Source organism: Lingula anatina, unplaced genomic scaffold (genome assembly GCF_051362555.1).
Source record: "Lingula anatina isolate TDL-2025a unplaced genomic scaffold, LinAna3.0 unanchor82, whole genome shotgun sequence".
NCBI classification, from domain to species: Eukaryota; Metazoa; Brachiopoda; class Lingulata; order Lingulida; family Lingulidae; genus Lingula; species Lingula anatina.
In genome coordinates, this window is record NW_028257603.1 from 895,053 (window position 1) to 917,795 (window position 22,743).

At 34.4% G+C, this 22,743-nt stretch overlaps 2 protein-coding genes across 3 annotated transcripts in view; one reads left to right on the forward strand and one right to left on the reverse strand.

Annotated features, from left to right (window-relative positions):
* Positions 1 to 22,743, reverse strand: part of LOC106172912 (prolyl endopeptidase-like) — a 31,032-nt gene that overhangs the window by 632 nt on the left and 7,657 nt on the right. For both annotated transcript variants that reach the window (XM_086998691.1, XM_086998690.1), the window contains 14 exons: positions 17,258 to 17,400; positions 16,706 to 16,821; positions 16,105 to 16,154; positions 15,408 to 15,503; positions 9,604 to 9,708; positions 8,636 to 8,740; positions 8,150 to 8,230; positions 3,906 to 4,019; positions 3,253 to 3,401; positions 2,688 to 2,804; positions 2,238 to 2,333; positions 1,287 to 1,388; positions 744 to 900; positions 369 to 437 (listed from right to left, as the gene is read on the reverse strand). In XM_086998691.1, coding sequence (XP_086854817.1) covers positions 369 to 437; positions 744 to 900; positions 1,287 to 1,388; positions 2,238 to 2,333; positions 2,688 to 2,804; positions 3,253 to 3,401; positions 3,906 to 4,019; positions 8,150 to 8,230; positions 8,636 to 8,740; positions 9,604 to 9,708; positions 15,408 to 15,503; positions 16,105 to 16,154; positions 16,706 to 16,821; positions 17,258 to 17,400 — 1,500 coding nt within the window. The remainder of the gene's footprint in view (positions 1 to 368; positions 438 to 743; positions 901 to 1,286; positions 1,389 to 2,237; positions 2,334 to 2,687; positions 2,805 to 3,252; positions 3,402 to 3,905; positions 4,020 to 8,149; positions 8,231 to 8,635; positions 8,741 to 9,603; positions 9,709 to 15,407; positions 15,504 to 16,104; positions 16,155 to 16,705; positions 16,822 to 17,257; positions 17,401 to 22,743) is intronic.
* LOC106151446 (uncharacterized) lies at positions 19,592 to 22,309 on the forward strand. The gene has a single exon (XM_024074592.2). The coding sequence runs from the start codon at positions 20,321 to 20,323 to the stop codon at positions 22,178 to 22,180; it is 1,860 nt and encodes a 619-aa protein (XP_023930360.2). The 5' UTR covers positions 19,592 to 20,320; the 3' UTR covers positions 22,181 to 22,309.

A 22,743-nucleotide genomic window follows, 5' to 3' on the forward strand; every position in this document is an offset into this window, starting at 1 on the left:
GCAAAAAAAAAAAAAAAAATGGCCCTTTTATGAAATGCTGTTACAATTAGTATAGCGTCTGAACTGACAAGTATTGTATGCAATTTGAACTGTCATAATACTTGGATCTTGTAATTGAAAGGAGTCACATACATGTACCTATATACTAAATAGAGTGTCAATTCCATACATTACTTGTAAGTTAATTGCTTTTCATTCTATACTTGCTGCATGTATTCTCTGCATTCCGTTCTCCCCTCTCTTTCTTCTGAATCATTTACTAACTTGAAATCTAAGCAATTCACACAATTCTAAGCAACCATTAAACTTGGGGATCCTTAAAATTAAAAGAAATAAATCACATACACTTATAAAAATCCCACACTTACCACTTTAGCAGTGGGTTTTCCCGCCCCATGCCCAGACTTGGTATCAACCCGGATCATCAGGGGGTTTGTCTGAATTTTTACAAAAATTATAATATTTAAAGCAACTGTTTGATATTAAATATTAAATGGACGAAGAATCCAACATGCTCAGATACCAACTTGTGAAAATTAAACCAGTTGTTGCAGACTAGTAATTTTTTCTCCCCCAAAAAAAGGAAAAAGAAAAAACATTTTAAATATGGACAGTTTCATTTAAAATTTAACTTGGTTAAATTAGCAATTTAAGACCAAGCAGTCTAAGTGACCAGTAATCAAGCTGAAAAAGTTGAAAATCCACTCTGAAAAAGGTTTTAAAAAAATAAAAATAAAGGATACCTGTTGAGGCAAATTCCCCAGTTTATGTTGCACTTCAGCAATGTATTTAAGAGAGTGTAGAGGCACCACTCTGTCGTCGTGATCACCGGTCAGTAACAACATGGCTGGAAACTGGACGCCATTGTTTGGCTCTTGGACATTGTGGACTGGGGAGTATCTGAAATGGTGCGAATTATGTTAATGAGAAAATGATAAAATTTTTCATATTTTGCCAAATTTGTTTTGTTTGTCATGTCTTAAATTATCTTCTTGCAATAAATAAATAAATAAATAATAATAACAAAAATTGAATGTCAACCACATTTCCCATGATCATAATCTTTATTTCTCAAAATTCCTAAAATTTTGAACATAAAAAATTACAAGCATCAAGTTGGGTTTGAGTGAAAATGTTTGTACTATATGTCAAACTAATAACCATACATAACAATTCTTGAAAGAAATGTCATTTGAAATAAGATGAAATAAGTGTCACAGAGCATTCATCATGGGTCAAAGGTCACCTGAAGAGGTCAAAGGTCACCTGAAGAGGTCAAAGGTTACCTGTAGAGGTAGTCAAAACCTTCCTTTTCATCACTGCAGCCATAATCAGTGGTCCAGGCATGTCCAATAGTAAACTTATGGAACTTTAACATGTCCATTACACTAAAGAGAAAAAATATTGTTTCTACAAAAAAATAAAATAAAATAAAATAATAAAGTAATAATATCTATCACTGGCCCCCTTACAATTATAGCTATCAGGGTTTCCACAAAATCATTGACTTGAGGAACTTCAAAAATGTTCATCACACTACTGGGATAAAAATATTTTTTCAGTCTACAAAAATATCTATCAAGGATATTCTCACAGTTATCGTAACTATTATGATGGGGCCTTAGAAGTATGTTCTCGAGGACCTTCAACATGTCTAGAACTGTATAGAGAAAATATTGCTTGAAAAATGTACAAAAATTATATATCCTAGGTGATCCCATAATTACAATTATCATAAACCATTTTAAAAAACCATATACTACAACAGTTCTGAAATATTCCTACATGGCTCAACAGATAGAGAGAGAGAGAAAAAATTAGCTTGCATAAGGCTTTGCCTTAGGTAACACAAGTTATGAAACATTCACCACTTCATAACTGAAAGTAATATGTTAATGCAATTATCACATGGCAAGTGCCCAGAATATATGATCAAGCCAGATATTTTTGTACATCTACTAATTTTCCGCAATCTGGGGCGCTAATCCTGAGATAGTCTCACTCAATGTGACACTGCTTCTAGTGAGAGGAAGGGCAAAAAGCCTACACATCCCCCAACTCCACAAATGTCCCTAAAACTAGACATAGGACTTACCCCACTTGGAAATACAAAATATCCTGCTTTAAAATATTGAACCCAATTTGAGATAGGACTTACCCAACAAGGAGATTTAATTTACCCCACTTGGATATGCAACTTGGAGATAACACTTACTCTAGCTGGAGAAAATACTTACCCCACTTGGGCGATTGCACATCCAAAAAGTTCTGGTTTCTGGTTGACACAAGCTCCCACCAACAGTCCGCCATTAGACCCTCCATTGATGGTGATTCTGAAACCAAAGATTTCATCGATCTCAGGTTTATTTGAAACAATCAAATACCATGAAGTTTAACAGTATTACAACAATTTAAGTATTGTGGGTAGTTTATAACTTATAAATGATTAAACAAATCATACACACCACCTATTTTTTGGGTAATTTTCACTAAATCATGCTATAATATGCAAGAACTAACAATGTTTTTCTGAATTTTTTTTTTTCATGGACTTTTTTAAAGTATTTGTTATACAATTATTTATCATGGGCTTTTTTACAAAACCAAGTAAACACGAATATAGTTCTGCAAGTTACTTAGTACTGAGAATTATTTTCTAACAAGTATCACAAAAATAAAATGCTTACCTTTTGTGGTTTGTATATTTTTCTTTAACAAGATATTCTGCAGCAGCTTGGAAGTCATCAAAAACATTTTGTTTCTTTTCTTTAATCCCAGCATTGTGCCAATCCTCACCATATTCTCTGGAAAAGAAAGAATAATATGGACTTTTTTCTTTCAAAAATCTAATGATTTTTAATTTTTTTTTTAATTTGTCTTCATGTAAGTAGTGCTTTGAGGATTTTTCAAAGTTGGTCTATTACACTAGGAAGTGTAAATTATGTGGCTGTTTGAAAAGTTTTCCATTGTCAAAACAATTTGTCTTTAGAGTTGTAGTTTCTGAGACCTTGTCCAAGAGAACTTAGATGCTTATATCACAGAGACATCTTTAAGCAAAGAAGACTCAGGGATTGTTTTCAAAATTCCAAAGGTTCAATTGTTAAAATTTATAAACCAATACATATATTTAAAAAAAATATATATATATATATAACTATCAAAAGTTACAGAGTGTGTAATTTAACTGATAAATTTAAATTCTGCAATAAATCTTACTAATTATTTATTCAAAATACATAAATTTATCCCTACCCTCCGCCACGAATATTTGGTACTGCTACAACTCCCCCAAGATGTTGCATAAATACAATTCTGGACACACTAAAGGTAGGAGTGATGGCAATACTGAACCCTCCATAACCATAGAGTAACACAGGGTGGGAGCCATCAAGCTTAAGCCCCTGGAAAAATATGATGATAAACATTATTTGTTAACTATAGACTATTCTCCACTATTTTGCCTATGCAGAGTTAAATTTGTCTAAAGTATAGGCCTATGCTGGGAAAAGATATGCTAGCTAAAGATGGCTATGTTGAAACCACCATATCCATGGAGCAAGACGGTGAGAGCTATCAAGTTCAAACCCCTCAAATGAAAATTAATGAAATGAAACATATATGGTGTAGGTATACAATACTAGGCCCTGTTTTGTCATATAAGAGCACTGTTTCAGTATCAATACTGGTATGTTCATTTTTCATGCAATTTCCACCATGATTCCATTTATGTTAAAACAGTGAAACCATCCAGTCTCTATTCAGTGAAATAATAAAACATTTCACAAAAAAAAAAAAAAAAAAAAATGAGCAGGCAAATGTTTCTCACATTAAAAAAAAAAACAACATTAGTCACTTAAGATGATCTTAAGTTATTATAACTGTAAATCATATTTCATGTCAGATACCTTTCTGTGGACAATAAACATGGGGATTTTGGTCCCATCTTTTGTAGGGTAAAACACTTGTTTGGTCTCGAAAAGGGCAGGGTTATAGTCCTTAACTAGTATTTCCCTGAACACCTGGAAAAAAAGAACGATAATAACTAGAGGATCAGAGAGGCGATACCGCCTCCGAATATTGTACCACCAGCTGGAGCAAGCGCATTCGTATAGACCCCAACATACACAAAATAAGGGACACAGCCACCAGTTTTGTGCTTGACAAGCTGTAAAAATGCAATCAACAAGAATTTTTAAACTATTGCAAAAAATATATATGGTACAATCAAATTTAAGTTCTTCGTAAGGTAAATACTGGTAAATTGCCAGTATATGACTTCCTATTCAAGTTCAAGAGTAACTATGGACCTATCTCTGTCAAGTTTGAAGTTAAAAGAGAAAGAAATTAGCAGAGTTCAGTTCATGATAAAAAGTAGGTCAAAGGTCAATTTCAAGGTCACACTTAGATTGCCAGTATAGGACTTCCTATTCAACTTCAATAGTAACTATGGACCTATCTCAGCCAGTTTTGGAGATAAAAGGGAAGCAAAATTTGCAAAATTCAGTTCATGGTGAAAAGTAGGTCAAAGGTCAATGTCAAGGTCACATTTAGATTGCCAGTATATGACTTCCTATTCAAGTTCAATAGTAACTATGGACCTATCTCTGCCAGTTTTGGAGATAAAAGGGAAGCAAAATTTGCAAAGTTCAGTTCATGGTGAAAAGTAGGTCAAAGGTCAATTTCAAGGTCACATTTAGATTGCCAGTATATGACTTCCTATTCAAGTTCAATAGTAACTATGGACCTATCTCTGCCAGTTTTGGAGATAAAAGGGAAGCAAAATTTGCAAAATTCATTTTATGGTGAAAAGTAGGTCAAAGGTCAATTTTGAGGTCACATTTAGATTGCCAGTATATGACTTCCTATTCAAGTTCAATAGTAACTAAGGACCTATCTCAGCCAGTTTTGGAGATAAAAGGAAAGCAAAATTTGCAAAATTCAGTTCATGGTGTAAAGTAGGTCAAAGGTCAATTTTAAGGTCACATATAGATTGCCAGTATATGACTTCCTATTCAAGTTCAATAGTAACTATGGACCTATCTCTGCCAGTTTTTGAGATAAAAGGGAAGCAAAATTTGCAAATTTCAGTTTATGGTGAAAAGTAGATCAAAGGTCAATTTTAAGGTCACATTTAGATTGCCAGTATATGACTTCCTATTCAAGTTCAATAGTAACTACGGACCTATCTCAGCCAGTTTTGGAGATAAAAGGAAAGCAAAATTTGCAAAATTCAGTTCATGGTGTAAAGTAGGTCAAAGGTCAATTTTAAGGTCACATTTAGATTGCCAGTATATGACTTCCTATTCAACTTCAATAGTAACTATGGACCTATCTCTGCCAGTTTTGGAGATAAAAGGGAAGCAAATTTTGCAAAGTTCAGTTCATGGTGAAAAGTAGGTCAAAGGTCAATTTCAAGGTCACATTTAGATTGCCAGTATATGACTTCCTATTCAAGTTCAATAGTAACTATGGACTTATCTCTGCCAGTTTTTGAGATAAAAGGGAAGCAAAATTTGCAAAGTTCAGTTTATGGTGAAAAGTAGGTCAAAGGTCAATTTTAAGGTCACATTTAGATTGCCAGTATATGACTTCCTATTCAAGTTCAATAGTAACTACGGACCTATCTCAGCCAGTTTTGGAGATAAAAGGAAAGCAAAATTTGCAAAATTCAGTTCATGGTGTAAAGTAGGTCAAAGGTCAATTTTAAGGTCACATTTAGATTGCCAGTATATGACTTCCTATTCAACTTCAATAGTAACTATGGACCTATCTCTGTCAGTTTTGGAGATAAAAGGGAAGAAAAATTTGCAAAGTTCAGTTCATGGAGAAAAGTAGGTCAAAGGTCAATTTCAAGGTCACATTTAGATTGCCAGTATATGACTTCCTATTCAAGTTCAATAGTAACTATGGACCTATCTCAGCCAGTTTTGGAGATAAAAGGGAAGCAAATTTTGCAAAGTTCAGTTTATGGTGAAAAGTAGGTCAAAGGTCAATTTTAAGGTCACATTTAGATTGCCAGTATATGACTTCCTATTCAAGTTCAATAGTAACTACGGACCTATCTCAGCTAGTTTTGGAGATAAAAGGAAAGCAAAATTTGCAAAATTCAGTTCATGGTGAAAAGTAGGTCAAAGGTCAATTTTAATGTCACATATAGATTGCCAGTATATGACTTCCTATTCAAGTTCAATAGTAACTACGGACCTATCTCTGCCAGTTTTGGAGATAAAAGGAAAGCAAAATTTGCAAAATTCAGTTCATGGTGTAAAGTAGGTCAAAGGTCAATTTTAAGGTCACATTTAGATTGCCAGTATATGACTTCCTATTCAAGTTCAATAGTAACTATGGACCTATCTCTGCCAGTTTTGGAGATAAAAGGGAAGCAAAATTTGCAAAGTTCAGTTCATGGTGAAAAGTAGGTCAAAGGTCAATTTCAAGGTCACATTTAGATTGCCAGTATATGACTTCCTATTCAAGTTCAATAGTAACTATGGACCTATCTCTGCCAGTTTTGGAGATATAAGGGACTAAATGTTATAATTTTGGAGTTACCATAATGTGCCTTAAATTTCGTACAGAAAAAATTAATTAAAATAAAGAAAATGTCATTTTGGTCAAAATTCTTGAAATAGGAGGTGCTCTGAAGTTTCAGAAGTTCAAATTTGATGAAATAATGTCATTTTTGAACACAAGTTGTCTGCTTTGCCAAGCCTTATGTTTTATTTTTCCAGAGTTCAAAATTTATTATCCATTACCGTACTGCACATTTTGCTTTCACCACCAATATATACTTTTTCATACAGCGTAACTCGAAAACCGTATGGAATACAAAAAAACCGAGACCACCTCCAGTGTTGGGCTTTACATGCTCTACAAAATGCAAAAAAGAATGGGTCTCTAGCATTAACGGTTCCCGAATTAGAGACAGTTTTCAGTTTCGGTATCTTATGGCCGCTACTCCCGTGAAAATGCACCGATTGACCCCAAATTCATAGAGATGAAAGATGACCTGAAGGGTAACACTTTCCAATAATATTATTGGTTAAGTCTGTGTGGTGTCTGAATAACAGGGCAAAAAATTTTTTTTTCGTAAAAAATTTCATTTTTTTGAAAATTTTGGCCCATTTGACCTTGAAGTAAAGGTCAAAGGTCAAATCCAAGGGTATATTTGAAATCTACACATATGACTTTTGGAAAGCCGTCTATAGAAATTTTTCCCATAACTCCTTCCGTAGGGTAGATAATTAGCATTTAATTTTGCCATTTTTAGACAAGGGTGCATTGCAATGAGTGCCACACCCAGACCCCAATACCGACAAAGCCCAAATTTTACGTGGAACGAGTTGAGATTATAGGTGACCTAAATCCATGAGATGGGTACGGGGGCCCTTACCGTCTAGGAGGAGAAGCGGTAACGGTAGCCATCCGGCGGAGCCAACGGAGCCGGCGGAGCCGGCGGAGCCGGCGGAACGATCCGGACGGGACCGAAACCATGTGTACCGCCAGCGCTAACGCTGGTGGTACAATAATAATAAGCTAGTATCTCTGCAACTGTCACAGACATTGTAGAAGAACAGAGAGCTTCAAAAATAAGAAGAGAAAATTTTATTTTTGAATCATTTTCTCATTATTAGTGTGTTTTTTGTTTTTTTTTCGTAGTTTCAAAGCAGCAGAAAATTTTGGGTCTGCTTCAAATCTTCATATATAAGTCACTAAAATTATATTGCTATGAGCCAGTTATTTTCTGGTCTTGTGAAAGTTTCACACCTTTCATGCGCTATGTAATACAAGTGTTAATTTCCTTTACTTTGAAGGCTCCTGTTCTTGAAGAACTGACCAAATGAAGAAAGAAAGAGGGCAAAAAAATACAGTGGTTGAACCTGGAGACCATTAGAGAAGTTTGGCTCTGAAAGAAGTTCAATAATTTAATCTCAAAATAAGACATAATTCAAAGCAGACCCAAAAAAATAAATAAATAAATAAATAAATAAATAAATAAATAAATAAATAAAAATAAGAAGAAGAAAATAGAAACATCTATAATTTTGACATTTACCAGATGGCTTTTTCATTAAAACGAAGCACTGTGACACACCACGACATAATTTTCCATTAAAATAAATTACTAAATTTTAAAACAAAAACTTACAGTTGGTTTCAGGGGTTCCTGGGTAAGGTCACACCTGTATATTATCCCTGGGGTCAAAAATGACATAAACTGATAGAAAATCTGAAAGGAGATGTTTTAAAATACTTGTTATTGATTAAAATAGTTAAACAAAATATAAATGTCTATCAAATAGCTTTTAGTCTAAAAGACTGAAAAAGTAGGAAATTTTCATCTAACAATATCAAAAAGACATATTTTATAATTCTAAAGGCTCCTAAAATATATGTTATCTGAAGCATTCAGAAATAGACAACATTTTCATAATAATTATTATAATAACAAAAGAATTACTATAAGAAATTTTTCCTATGGCAAGAAAATAACATCATCCTATTAAATATAACAGCTTTCCAATATTTTATGACACAGATCTATGATATACAAATTTTTATGAAACTGATTCATGAAAAAAAAACATTTAGACCAATTTAAAGGTACTCAGCACAGGTGCAATAACTGACTTACTTCGGAGTCCTTTTTCTTTCCGGAGTATCCAACAATTGTGCCAACCTCCAGAGGAAGTTGTGTCACCATCTTCCCAGACTGAAGATCATTTAGATACAGTACATTCTGGAAGACATGAAATGAAATGTTTTATATGCTTAAACTTTTCAATTTCTACACTTACTTCAGCTGTACCTAAACAGAGCTTCCAATCACTACTGTTACTGTGACTTTCCTCAGCTTGTATTTCTTTCAGTCTCTTACAAATTGAAAAGCTTAAGCGTATAAAATAATCAAAAGACTACACTTTTGAATTTTTACCAAAATATGAACTGAAATGTGATAAACTTTTCTATAATATAAATAATAATAATTATTATTATTATGTGGCCCACTGCTGCAATATTCAGAAGGGTGAAATGAGTCAGGTCTATCAAACTGGACTACGCAGATTGATTCAATTACATGGGCAGTAATTTAAAATAAATTACATATGGGAAAACTGCACCCATCACCAATTGGGAAATCTGCACCGATTACCAACGTGTTAATAAGTATCATCACCTTGGCAAAATCAGCTGCTGAGTTGTTCATAACGAGATTATTCTTCATCAACAGAACAGGTGGATGTGTGGCCTCATGTCCTGTTGTATGATAAAGGTTCAAGGAAACTAGTGTGTGGGCGCATGCTTGCCAGAGTTCTTGTGTAGGCAAACATGTGTTCCTTTCGTTAGGTAACACTTGCAGTTGAACATGCATGCAAATACATGTGCAGTTTCTGTACAAGCATGTGCATGTTCATGAAGATGAGGCATGTAAAACTATGTACACATTTAGGTGTGTGTGTGTGCGTGTTCATAGTTGTGTGTGTGTGTGTGTGTGTGTGTGTGTGTGAAAGAGAGAGTATGTGTTTGTTTCATAATCACACACATGCATATGCGTTAATGCACAAACACGTGCATTTGCATACTAGTGTAATCAAGATGTACCTTGACATCCTGCATGTAGCAGAGGACTAATTTATTCTTGTTGACACATGCGGCCCAGTCTAGGACGTCTTTGGCATCCTCTGCCACCAGTATCTGCCAGTTGTCCTAAATAAAAAGAAAACAAACACATAATACTATTATATATTGTTTTCAAAGTTTTTAAGTCTACTTCAGGGGCAACTTTCACAAAGTCACTCTAGCAGGAAATTAGTCAGTTCCCTGGCTCAGTTGACTTGGATTTCCATGAGAGTGCTGTTACACTGCTTCTGATAGGGCAAGATGTGCCCATGTGACCATGTAACCTTGGTAATTAAGTTCTTAGTCAGGGAAATTGGTCTGATCTTTAATAAGACCAAACAAGGCAGCAAAGCTGTCAAATGTACAGACAAAAAGCAGGAAATAACTATGCACAAAATAGGCTAATGTCAATTCTGATGCAAAAGTACATTATGTTAAACTGCAAATTTAACATCAAATTTTAATTATGCTCAACAGGTAATACCAATGTAAGTAAAATGTGTAACAAGCATAAGGCTTCAGGCCCATGGGAGTTCAAGTTCACACTTTGAACATGTATAACTTCCAGAAAAAGAAGCCAATTAGACTGCTTTTCCAACTCAGGCTGCATGCCGATTTCGAACTTGACTTGCGTTTTAGTAAGATCAATTACTCCTGTGAGTTTCATGACAACAAGCCTATTGGTTTTTCTTGAAATGTGTTTACAGTGTTGCATATATGCTGAAAAGTGAAAAAAAAGCATAACTTCTACAATAAAGGCCCGATCATGCTGATTTTTGAACTTGACCTGTGTTTTATGAATATTCATCAGCTCTGTAAATATAAAGCCCAAAAGTAAAACTGCCTTCCACTTATCGTGCTTACAATGAAAGTGCACGGCGACGGCGATGACGGCGACGACGGCGACGACAGACACAGGTGATGTCAATATGTACAGACACATCTATATATATTTACTGTACTGTTTAAGAACAGTAATTGACATGGTTTTTCTTAAATGGTCATCATGGGAACAGTGCCCAAAATAGGTTTTTTTCAAATTTTGATGCAATATTACATAATGTTTAACAGCATAATGACCATCAATTTTTAACAATAAAATATTAGTATCATGGATGTTCAGAAAATGTGACTAGCAAAGGTCTTCAGGCCCATGGAACTTCAAAGTCACAACTTGAAAATGCCAAAATGTAAACAAGACAGCACTGTTCTGAAATGTTTTTTTTTCCATTTTTAACAATTTTTAACATAAAACAAAATTAACAGTTTACTGCCATTTTTATATGATCAACTAAGAAAATTGATGAGATGGGAAAAATATCAACAGAGCAGTGTTAAATGTCCAATTTCTTCCATTCTGAGATTCTGAACATAGTGAATGATTGAATCTGACAAACTGCAATGATATGAGTTTTTTTCTATTTTTGAAACTTTATTACACAATACATGATAACAAGTTTACCATCTTTTTTACAAAATCAACTAACAATGTTGTAAAGATGCAGGAAATGTCAAACAAACACTTTTATGTATCTTATTAGTTTAATAATGAGACTGTTAACATGCCTAAGAATTGAATCTGAGGAAATGTGAAAAATATGCTGAAAAGTGAAAAAACAGCATAACTTCTACAATAATGGCCCGATCATACTGATTTTCGAACTTGACCTGCGTTTTATGAATATTCATCAGCTCTGTAAATATAAAGCCAACAAGGCAGCAAAGCTGTCAAATGTACAGACAAAAAACAGAAAATAAAGATGCAAAAAAGGTCATTTTGTCAATTTTGATGCAATAATAAATAATGCTTATAATAGCACTGTCAGTCAACACTGAATTTTAATCTTGCACAACAGGTAACATGGTCAATAACAGGAGCGGACCCAGAGATATTTTCTGACAGTATTACAAAGTATCTATGTTGATCCATCCTCCATTTTGATGGTGTTCCAACAGAAAAAAATAGATACCAGTCAATATAAACTTAATAACCTGACTGTCTTCCGGAAGACCCAGAAGATGGTCTCAATCCACCCCTTCAATAAGATTACAGTTTCAGGACCATGAGAGTTCAAATTCACAATATTTGAAAAATGATGACAGTGCATAAAATAATATTACATAATGTTTAAAGACATAAAAAACAATACAACTGCTTATGTAGAAATACAGAAAATGTGCAGAACCCCAGGCAGATGACAGCCTGCCTGGGGCTAAAAGTCACAAATGCAAGTGTTTGAGAAAAAATTATAAAGGAAAACAACAAAACTAGAAAAGCACTTTGAGAGTGCAGACCTCTGCCAAGGCAGCAATTGTTGATTATTATTGATAATTGATTGATTATTGATCCGGACCACCACCAAAAATTAATCATTGTCCTCTTTGGCCCACTTCCGACAGTTCCTGAAAATTTCTGCAAAATCAGTCCATAACCTTTTGTGTTATGTGGATGACAGACAAACAGGGGTGAAAATATAACCTCCTTGGCAGAGCTTGAGGTAAATATAATTCCAATGAAGCTGCTATTCAAACTTTTAATCTTCCAGTTTGATATATATATATATATATATTTAAAACTTATTTGCAATATTAAACAAAATTTACCTGCATAATTATCACTGCTTCCTTATTATTAATCTAGCAGAGAGCTTTACCTTTGGGAGTTTACAGGGAAATATCAACAAGTGTGCTTTACGTAATCTCATTTAATGGCCTATTAAAGCAAATGACTTTATAACTCTGAAATTAATCTAGTGATACCCAAGGGTAATTTATAGACTGACCCACTCAAAGGTCTTCAGGCCCATAAGTCACACCTTAAGAAAAGCACAAAACCATAATGCCCAAAATAGGAGACTACCAATCCTGATGCAATAATTAATACATTATGTTTAACTGCACAGTCAACATCAACTTATGCACAACAGGTAACACAGACGAAAGTAAAAGCATAAGGCTTCAGGCCCATCAGAGTTCAAGTTTATACTTAGAAAGTGCCAGAATGAGAAAAATGAAAATTTCACAAAAAATGCATAAATACAATAAACATGATAATCCAATAGAGCTGGTTTTCTCATGAGCTGAAGGCCAATCCTAAAAATCGTACTTGTAAGTTTAAAATTATAATAAGTAGCACAGTTTTCTTTTCATAATGTTTGCAGTAGCAGTGCAAAAAGATTGTCAATTTTGATGTAACATTACATAATAAATTAGAGAATAATTATCACCAATTTTTGTTTATTGACTATAAATAGGATGGACATGTAGAAAATATGATTACCATTTGGCTTCATGTCCATGGGAGCTCCGAGTCCCACAATGAATATGCCAAAAAAGATAATGAATATAACACTAAAATGTATAATTTCCAGAAAAAGAAGCCAATTAGACTGCTTTTCTAACTCAGGCTGCATTTTAGTCCTGTGTTTCTTTTTTGAAAGTTTGACAGTCATAAGTAACACGGTTTTTCCATAATGGTCATCAAGGCAGCAGCACCAAAAATTGTGTTTTCTTCTATTTTGATGCAACATTACATAATGCTTAACAGCATAATGACCATCGATTTTTAATAATAAAATATAAGTGTCATGGATTTTCACAAAATGTGACTAGCACGGGTCTTCAAGCCCGTGGAGGTTCTAAGTCGCACCTTGGAAATGCCAATATGTGAAAAATTAAATTTTCACAAAAAACTGTTTAATTGCCAGAAAAATTTACCAAACAGACTGCATTGCCTACTGAAGCTGTATTTTAGACCCATGTTTCTTTCCTGTAAGTTTGAGAACAGTAATTGACATGATTTTCCTTAAATGGTCATCATGGGAGCAGTGCCCAAAATAGGGGTTTCTTCAAATTTTCATGCAATATTACATAATGTTTTACAGCATAATGACCATCAATTTTTAATTATAAAATATTAGTATCATGGTTATTCAGAAAATGTGACTAGCAAAAGCCTTCAGGCCCATGGAACTTCAAAGTCACATATTGAAAATGCCAAAATGTAAACAATACAGCACTGTTCTGAAATGGGTTTTTTTTCCATTTTTAACACTTTTTAAACATAAAACAAAATAAACAGTTTACTGCCATTTTTATATGACCAATGAAGAAAATTGATGAGATGGGAAAAGTATCAATAGAACAGTTTTAAATGCCCAACTTCCTCCATTCTGAGATTCTGAACATAGTGGATGAATGCATCTGACAAACTGCAATGATATGAGTGTATTTCCATTTTTGACACTTTATTACACAATACATGATAACAAGTTTACCATCATTTTTACAAAATCAACTAACAATGTTGTAAAGATGCAGGAAATGCCAAACAAACACATTTACGTATCTTATTAGTTCAATAATGAGACTGTTAACATGCCTAAGAATTGAATGTGAGGAAATGTGAAAAAACAGCATTACCTTTTAAAATAATGGACTGATTATGCTGATTTTCAAACTCAACCTGCGTTTTAGTAAGATTGGCCCCTCCTGTGAGTATAATGACAATTGGCCAATCTGTTTTTCTTATATTGTGTTATCAGTGTTGCATATATACTGAAAAAAGTGAAAAAAAAACAGCATAAATTCCCTATAAGTGACCCGATCGTGCTGATTTTCGAACTTGACCTGCGTATTATGAATATTTATCAGTTCTGTAAGTTTCAAGCCAAAGGGTAAAACAGCTCTTCATTTATTGTGTTATCAGTGTTGCAAAAATGCTGAAAAAAAGTGAAAAAATAGCCTAAATTCACTAAAAATGACCCGATCATGCTGATTTTCGAACTTGACCTGCGTATTATGAATATTCATCAGTTCTGTAGGTTTCAAGCCAAAAGGTCAAATGGTTTTCCAATTATGGTGTTATCGGTGCTGCATATATGCTGAAAAAAGAGAAAAAATAGCCTAAATTCACTAAAAATGACCCAATCACGCTGATTTTCGAACTTGACCTGCGTATTATGTATATTCATCAGTTCTGTAAGTTTCAAGCCAAAAGGTAAAATGGTTTTCCACTTATCGTGTTATCGGTGCTGTATATATGCTGAAAAAAGTGAAAAAACAGCATAAATTCCCTATAAGTGACCCGATCATGCTGATTTTCGAACTTGACCTGCATATTATGAATATTCATCAGTACTGTAAGTCTCAAGCCAAAAGGTACAATGGTTTTCCACTTATCGTGTTATCGGTGCTGCATATATGTTGAAAAAAGTGAAAAAACAGCATAAATTCCCTAAGAGAGACCCGATCATGCTGATTTTCGAACTTGACCTGCATATTATGAATATTCATCAGTTCTGCAAGTTTCAAATCAAAAGGCAAAATGGTTTTCCACTTATCGTGTTATCGGTAAAAGTGCACGGCGACGGCGACGGCGACAGCGACGGCGACGACGGCGACGACGGCGACGACAGACGCAGATGATGGCTATATGTACAGACACATCTGTGTCTGTACATAAAAAGTAAAACTGCCCTCCACTTATCGTGTTTACAAGGAAAGTGCACGGCGCCGGCATCGGCATCGGCATCGGCATCGGCATCGCCATCCCCATCCCCATCGGCGACGACAGACGCAGGTGATGGCAATATGTACAGACACATCTGTGTCTGTACATAAAAATTGGTCTCTTTGTTTTCTAGATTTACTACATTTAGCTCAGTTAAATAAAGAATTGATCTAAAACATAAACCCCTTCTTTGTTGTCTTTGTTACAAACCTGTGTATGTGCCTGGATTACTTATGGGAGAGTAATTATCAGTTTAACATTCTCAAATCCTTACCATCTCAGGCTTGCTAAGGTCTATGTTGATCAACTTGTACTTGGGAGCATTGAGGTTTGTTTTAAAGGTGAACACTGTGCCTTCATTTGTGATGTACTGAAATAAAAAACAGTATTGTTGCTATTAATCAGAATATTGATGCCATCCGGAAGTGCCTGTATATCCACAGAGTACAGCTGTATGTTACATAAAAGCCATAGAATGTATGTTAAATCTTTTTATTATAATAGCAACAGAAACATTTTTTGAAAATTTCAACATTTTTTTCAATGTTTTCCAATTTATCAACTTCTTTAAGAGTTCTAAATTTCGAAATCCACCAGTCTCCACCACCAAAATCAGAGTTACTCAATAATATAAAACTCAGATCTAGAAGTCTCTGCCTAATGTACATGCCACTTGCCACCAAAAGCATGTCTCTGGGGACAATATTGTATTTTAGGTGTCAGACTAGTTGAGAACTAAGAATCGTTAACAAACTAATGGAAATGTACTGGTTGTTTTCAATCATTTATCCACTGTCTTTATATTTCATACTTATTCAGTTTAATTCAGTATAACTTGGAATAGTACTTTCCAGAGGTCTGTTAGTCCCCAGGTGGCCAGTGGACTGATAAGTATGTCAATTACTAGTAACTGTCTGAAAGAGGTATAAAATTTTACCAAATACATTTTATTATACAACTCTTAAACTAACCTCGTATTCAGCATCAAAGTTATCCACCAATTTTATGTAAGGAAGCACACCTGGAATTGAAAATATCTCATTTCAATTTACGTAAAATGCTTTCAACAAAAGATTAATGTGCAGTCCATGCCAAAATGTTTCACTTCATAGCTCCTTTGTAAGCACCATGAAACCACCATCATCTGGAAATGCCTGTAGATCCACATACTACAGCTGTATATTATTTGTGCTATCTGGAAGTGGCTGTAGACCTACATAGTACAGCCATATACTCACCATTAATGCCACCTGGAAATGCCTGTAGATCTACATAGTACAGCCATATAATAACCATTAATACCACCTGGAAGTGACTGTAGATCTACATAGTACTGCCATATACTCACCATTAATGCCCCATGGAAATGCCTGTAGATCTACACAGTACAGTCAGCCATATACTCACCACTAATGCCACCTGGAAGTGCCTGTAGATCTACATAGTACAGCTATATACTCACCATTAAACCCATCTGGAAGGGCCTGTAGATCTACATAGTACAGCTATATACTCACCATTAAACCCATCTGGAAGGGCCTGTAGATCTACATAGTACAGCTATATACTCACCATTAATACCATCTGGAAGTGCCTGTAGATCTACATAGTACAGCCTGTTGACTGGGTGGCAGCCTTCACTGATCATCATCACCAAATAACGCCCACAGTCCGTTACCTCAGCTCCTCTGTAAACAATGTATGTCAATACTTTTTACATCAACAGATGTTACATAAATTCAAAACATTTATGTCCTATATCAAGGTACAAAAAGCAAATTATATTTAGCTCGATAAATAGCTTTTCTTGAATTTCAGATAATATATGGACGTTCCAATCCTGAATGCACGACTGAATCAAGAACAACTCGTCATCATCTTATCTAATTTTGTCAGAAATATGTGAACAATTGCCATAATTGCACCATTTTGAGGATACTAAACAATATTAACTTTCTTTTTTCATTTTACCTAATCTTCTTATATCTCTGTTAATGCATTCAAAGGGCTGCACAAAAGCTGCGAAAGGCCTGCAAATCGGCAGATTACAATTCTCAAACTTTGAATTCAAAAGTTTGAATTCTTTTCTTTATTATTATTATTTTGAGTAATACTGATATTTACATCATCCATTTTGGGTGATCTGGAAACTCGGCACAGAGCACATCCTCCTCCTGTGATGTCCCCAGCCGGTGGTAGTATAACTTCTGGTTGACATTACTGGTTGTCTCAGTACCATCAGACTTGCCTTCCTGCTCCTTGTACCTCTGAATAAAAAAAAACATGGAATTTTTTTCAGTGATCTTCCTATAGCAAAAATTACTAGTAATTTTAATTTCCTAATGGAAATTTGAGTACTTTGTATTTAATCACCTAGATATACAAAGCAACAAATCCAAAATCTTATATATATATAATTCTTTGTATCAGACTTGCCTTCCTGTTCCTTGTATCTCTGAATATAAACATTGTATTTTTTTTTCAGTGATCTTCCTGTAGCAAAAATTAATTTTAATGGAAATGTACTTTGTATCTAATCACCTAGCTATACTAAGCTAATATCCAAAATCTTATATAGAGAATTATGATCCATAAACCTTTTTGAGTTTTTAAAGTTTAAATTGAACCACTCTTGTAATGACACAGAACCTTGTAATTTCATTTGAAACAGTGAACTCAAAAAATTCAAGACTCAAAAAAGGGTTTATAGATTGCAAATTCTTTAACACAATTAAATAGGGTAAACCTTGAAATCAACTGGAAAACTGAGGAAATTTCTAATGTTATTTTTATTCTTTCTTTTTTTTCCTATATACAGTATGTAAATCCAACAAACACTGTATATCTTTACAATGAATACCACTCTCAGTTCACCTTAGTTACAACCTTAGTTGGTTACTGCCCAAGTTTTGTTTTTACCAACAATTTTTAATTCAATTTTTCAGTTTCAAATCCAATTTTCACCTAAACTGACATCCTTAACTACTGTAACAATAATAACAAAACTGTTTAATTATTAACAGTTCCACTTTTTCATTAGCTTTTAAAGTAAAATACCTTAATACCACTAATGAGATGAATGTCTTAGCCTACCAATTTTGAAAATTCATCAAATCTGACTGAATGTTAGTATCAGCTTAATAACTTCTTTGTAATTGCGATCATTTGCATGCATAACAAGGCACCATAATATCCTTTGAGTGACATGGCTACCAAGAAGCTGCCCAACCCATGAGTATAGATTAATAGCATTAACTGAAATTTTCCCTTTGTCATGAAATACTTTTGAGAATTATATCTTTTTGTTATGGCCTGTGTTAATAAAAGGAACTCTTAATTATTATAGTAAGTTCAGGAGTTTAAAACGGGGATTTTCAAAGTAAAGTATCCAAGAAAAAGGAAACCACTGTACAGGGTCTCAACATGGGGTAGGCAACATCCCTAAATATAATTTAATCTGACCATATGCAATTATATCCCCAAATGTTCCTCTTTTTAAAAAGATTTATTGCAAAATTTTAAAAACTTCACGTATGTATACTATACTGGGGTAGCGCTAGCAATTTTTTCCGCTTAGCCAAACCACCACTTTTTTATCAACTTGTTATCCAAATGTTAACTAAAATTAGTCAAATCAAGCCTTTTTCTTTAGCCAATTCGCCTTATTCATATAGACCATAATCCTTTGCGCGCAACAGGAGTTCCGGTATTTTTTTCCCATAGCAATTCTATAGACGCGTGAATTAAATGCCGCACAGGTAAGTGAAAAATGATTATTTAATTTCAAATAAAATAGATATGAATAAAACTAATATTTCTCCTCATGATTATCACATTTTGCCATGAAATTAGTCGTTTTTTAATAATTTTTTTTTATTTAGACGATAGGCTGACTTGGAGCGCATTTGCGCACCGCAGTGTGTTAGATGTGTTGAGAGGAGATTGCGTTCGTGCTTGTCTTGTTTGACCCATTTTTAAAGTCACGTTGGTTTGTTTTGATTTTCTGCGAGTCCGATATGAGTCGGATGTCCATTTTGTAAACCATAGCCAGGCCAAATTTACCCAACTTCCAGCAAGAGAGCCGTGAGTGAGACACTGAGAGGAATTGTGATATGTCAGGAAAGTCGTATACCCATTTATCTTTATGTTACCATATGTCAGTTGTTCCGTTATTTTTAGACCAAAATATTTACATTTGTTTGAAAGTATATTAGATATAGTAAGAGTGTCCCATTTTTAAAATAAGAAGAAAAGGGTAATTCTGGTCAGAACAATATGTCTGATAAAGGCAAATAAATTCAGCGCTTCCACTATCATGCTTGTGGGCTGATTTGATAGTTGTCGGCGCCACTAGCTTGATTTTAGTGGTACATTGTTTTGAGGTAGTGGACATTAGTCAGGACAGGTGGCAGTGAAATATCACAGGAGAGCAAGCTCAGTGGTAGAGCGTTCACCTTGTGTGGAAGGTCTTGGGTTCGATTCCCAAGCTCTCCCTTTTCCAAAGTTACCAGCTACTTAAATAACTACCTTCTTGTCCTACATTTGCCCTCAAACAGTATCAAATTTTAAAATATATTTGTATCATATAGAGTATTGTTTTTCATTTATACTTGTATATTAGTACAGAAAACATTTTGTCCATTTTATGATCATTTCCTCTCAAGGTGCCCATGGTGTACAGGATCTGTAAGTATGTTGTACTTTGAACATGTATTGCATGCATGGAGGTTTCCACTCTGAAAAGCATCATTATTTATTTGAAAGTGGTTAGGATATGCTAACTTAGTCTACTAGGTAAAGGACAATTGATAGTTGAACCTTTCTTGATATGTTTACTTGAGTATAGCAGATTATATTTTCCCTGTGTGATTTTTCCCTGTCTGATTTTATGAAATTATTCTAGTACTAGTAGTTATCCGGTATTGAATATAAGGCAGAATAAATGCAAAGAAGAAAATCATAAGGAAAGCAAGTTCATTGTTGTCATTTACCCATTATGAAAGGTCTAGGGTGAGGGTCTAGTTTTTTATCCCTAATTGTACACATGTACAAACATTGATCTCTTGTTGTTACTGTCTAAACCTCTTCCCCTGCCCTAATTAATGCTTCCTGTTACAAATAAATTGCTTTAATGTCTGTCACAACTAGTATAGAAATCTCATGTTTTTATTTTAGTTGGTTGGGGAGATGAAAACTAAAAGCAAGACCGAAGAAGATACTGTGACATTACAACCAAGATCATGCACAGAAGTATTTGCACTGAAAGCAGAGACCTTAAAAAAATTATGTTTGAAGCACCAAATTGCAGTGCACTACCCAAAAAAGGCAAGGTGCATTTTTTTGTGTGACATATTGGGACTGTCAACTACAGGGTTCAAAACAAAGGACTCATTACTTCACCCAGGAGTAAAATTATCTGACGAACAATTCCAAGAATTTCATCAAAATGTCAGTCCCCAAAAGCTCTGTACACGAAATGACTTTTCAACGAATTTATTAAACATCCCAGATATAGATGTGTCAGACATAAAAAGATATCTTTTAAATACAGAAGTCATCACAGCAGATTGTGCAAGAACCTACAAACTCTCTCGCCCGTATCAGTTAAAAGATTCTGTGCATTCTGTTCGTTATAGCCAATGTTCAGATTTGAAATTTTTTAGTATAATAAGGGCCTATTGCAATGCCTCTCAATCAACAAATTCTGAGGATGTAAAGGTGGTTTTTGTTGTTATAAACAAAATCAATGCCATTCCATGTGGTGGGTTTTGTACCTGTTCTGTAGGCTATTCCTTGACATGTGGCCATATAGGGGCAACACTATTTAGGGTTGCAGACCTAGTTGCAAGTGGAGTCAAGGAGGACATAACAGCTAGCACCTCCTTGCTGTGCGAGTGGCTGGAGCCTAAAGGGTCCTCTGCAAGTCCATCACTGCTGTCTCATCTTCCTATAAAAAAGAATGTGAGCAGCATGCAGAGGACCCCTGACGACTATGGACAGGTCATACGACAGCAAAAACCACCTTCAAAAGATGACATTTTAAAGTTGAGGGCGAGCCTTTTTAATGCCACACATCACATAGGACAATATTGTCCTGCAGTACATCTTTTGGGAGCAAATCTCCATAATGCAAATAAAATTCCAGATTCTATTCTCTTTGATACACACCTAGAAAATGACAATTCAATTTTATTTGACAATGAAGTTACTGTCACTGCATTACCATTACCAATTTTTGACCATCCTCATAATTGTGATTATGATGCAGATGCATGCATTAACGATCAAGTTGAAAATTTTGTAAAATCAATAAAATTTAGTGAAAATGAAATTCATCAGATTGAGGAATCCACAAGAGGCCAGAGAGAGAACCCTGAGTGGCACCAGCAAAGAAGGGGTGCAGTTACAGCCTCAAGGATGGGGTCCATTCTTCGCACATTTGAAAAGCAGAAACCCCCATGCAAATCGGTCATTACTGCCATCATGGGGAGAGAATGCTCTGAAGACAATATCCCTTATACTACAGTACCATCACTTAAGTGGGGGATTAGTAATGAAAAGAAGGCAAGAGATCAGTACCTTAGACAACAGAAGAAGCAACACACAAACTTGTCAATTAATGAGAAAGGCCTAGTTGTTGCTGAAGACTATCCATATATAAGAGGCAGTCCAGATGGAATAATAACATGTAGCTGCCATTCTGAGAGAGTGTTAGAAATTAAGTGTCCATATTCATGCAGGAATATGATGGTGAAAGATGCCATAAAATGTGGTAAGATAAGGTATCTGGATGGCAATTTTATGCTAAAACCATTCTCAACAGAGGGCTATTATGAACAAGTTCAGGCATTGATGTATATTCTAAAATTGAATAAATGTGAATTTGTAATTTGGACAAATGTTGACATGATGGTGATTGAGGTTGGGTATAATGCTGAATTTTGCCAAAAAAAATTATTACCTGGTTGTGTAAGCTTTTTTAAGCAATATATAGTGCCGAATATTTTAAGCTGGAACAATAAGAACAAAATGCCCAAGATGTGTTAGGGAATGAAAATGATTACTGAATTGGTCAAAACCAATATTGGGAAATGATTCCCAGTGTAATTATGTGATGTATATAGAACATTACAAAATATGTGCACATATTGGTGTAGCACTTTCATATTGAGAATGGTTGTTTATATAATTATATTAAATCATTATACCCAACCTCAATCACCATCATGTCAACATATACATAAATGCCTAAACTTGTTCATAATGTATTTACAAAAAGTTTGGTAACATGCATTTATATGAAGATTTGAGGAGTAATTGCAATTTCCTCCTTAATGAGTTTATTTAAGGACTTGAACAGTTCATGATAAAATACAGTGTTTTACAAAGTCAATTACAATAACAGTTTAAATGATGTAAAAATACAAATGTTGAGTACACAAACATGAAAATTTTATTCTATTCCAATACTATATGTATGTACTCAAATGACTAATTGGGATGTACAATAAATTACTGGCTGAAAATGGCATTTCTTATCAATGTAGTAACATACCAATCCCATACCTTTATTATACAATCTTATAATATGTTCATATTTCAAAAATATT

Excerpts from the sequence above, each read along its gene's own strand:
- LOC106151446 (XM_024074592.2), top strand. The coding sequence starts at position 20,321 with ATGAAAACTAAAAGCAAGACCGAAGAAGATACTGTGACATTACAACCA.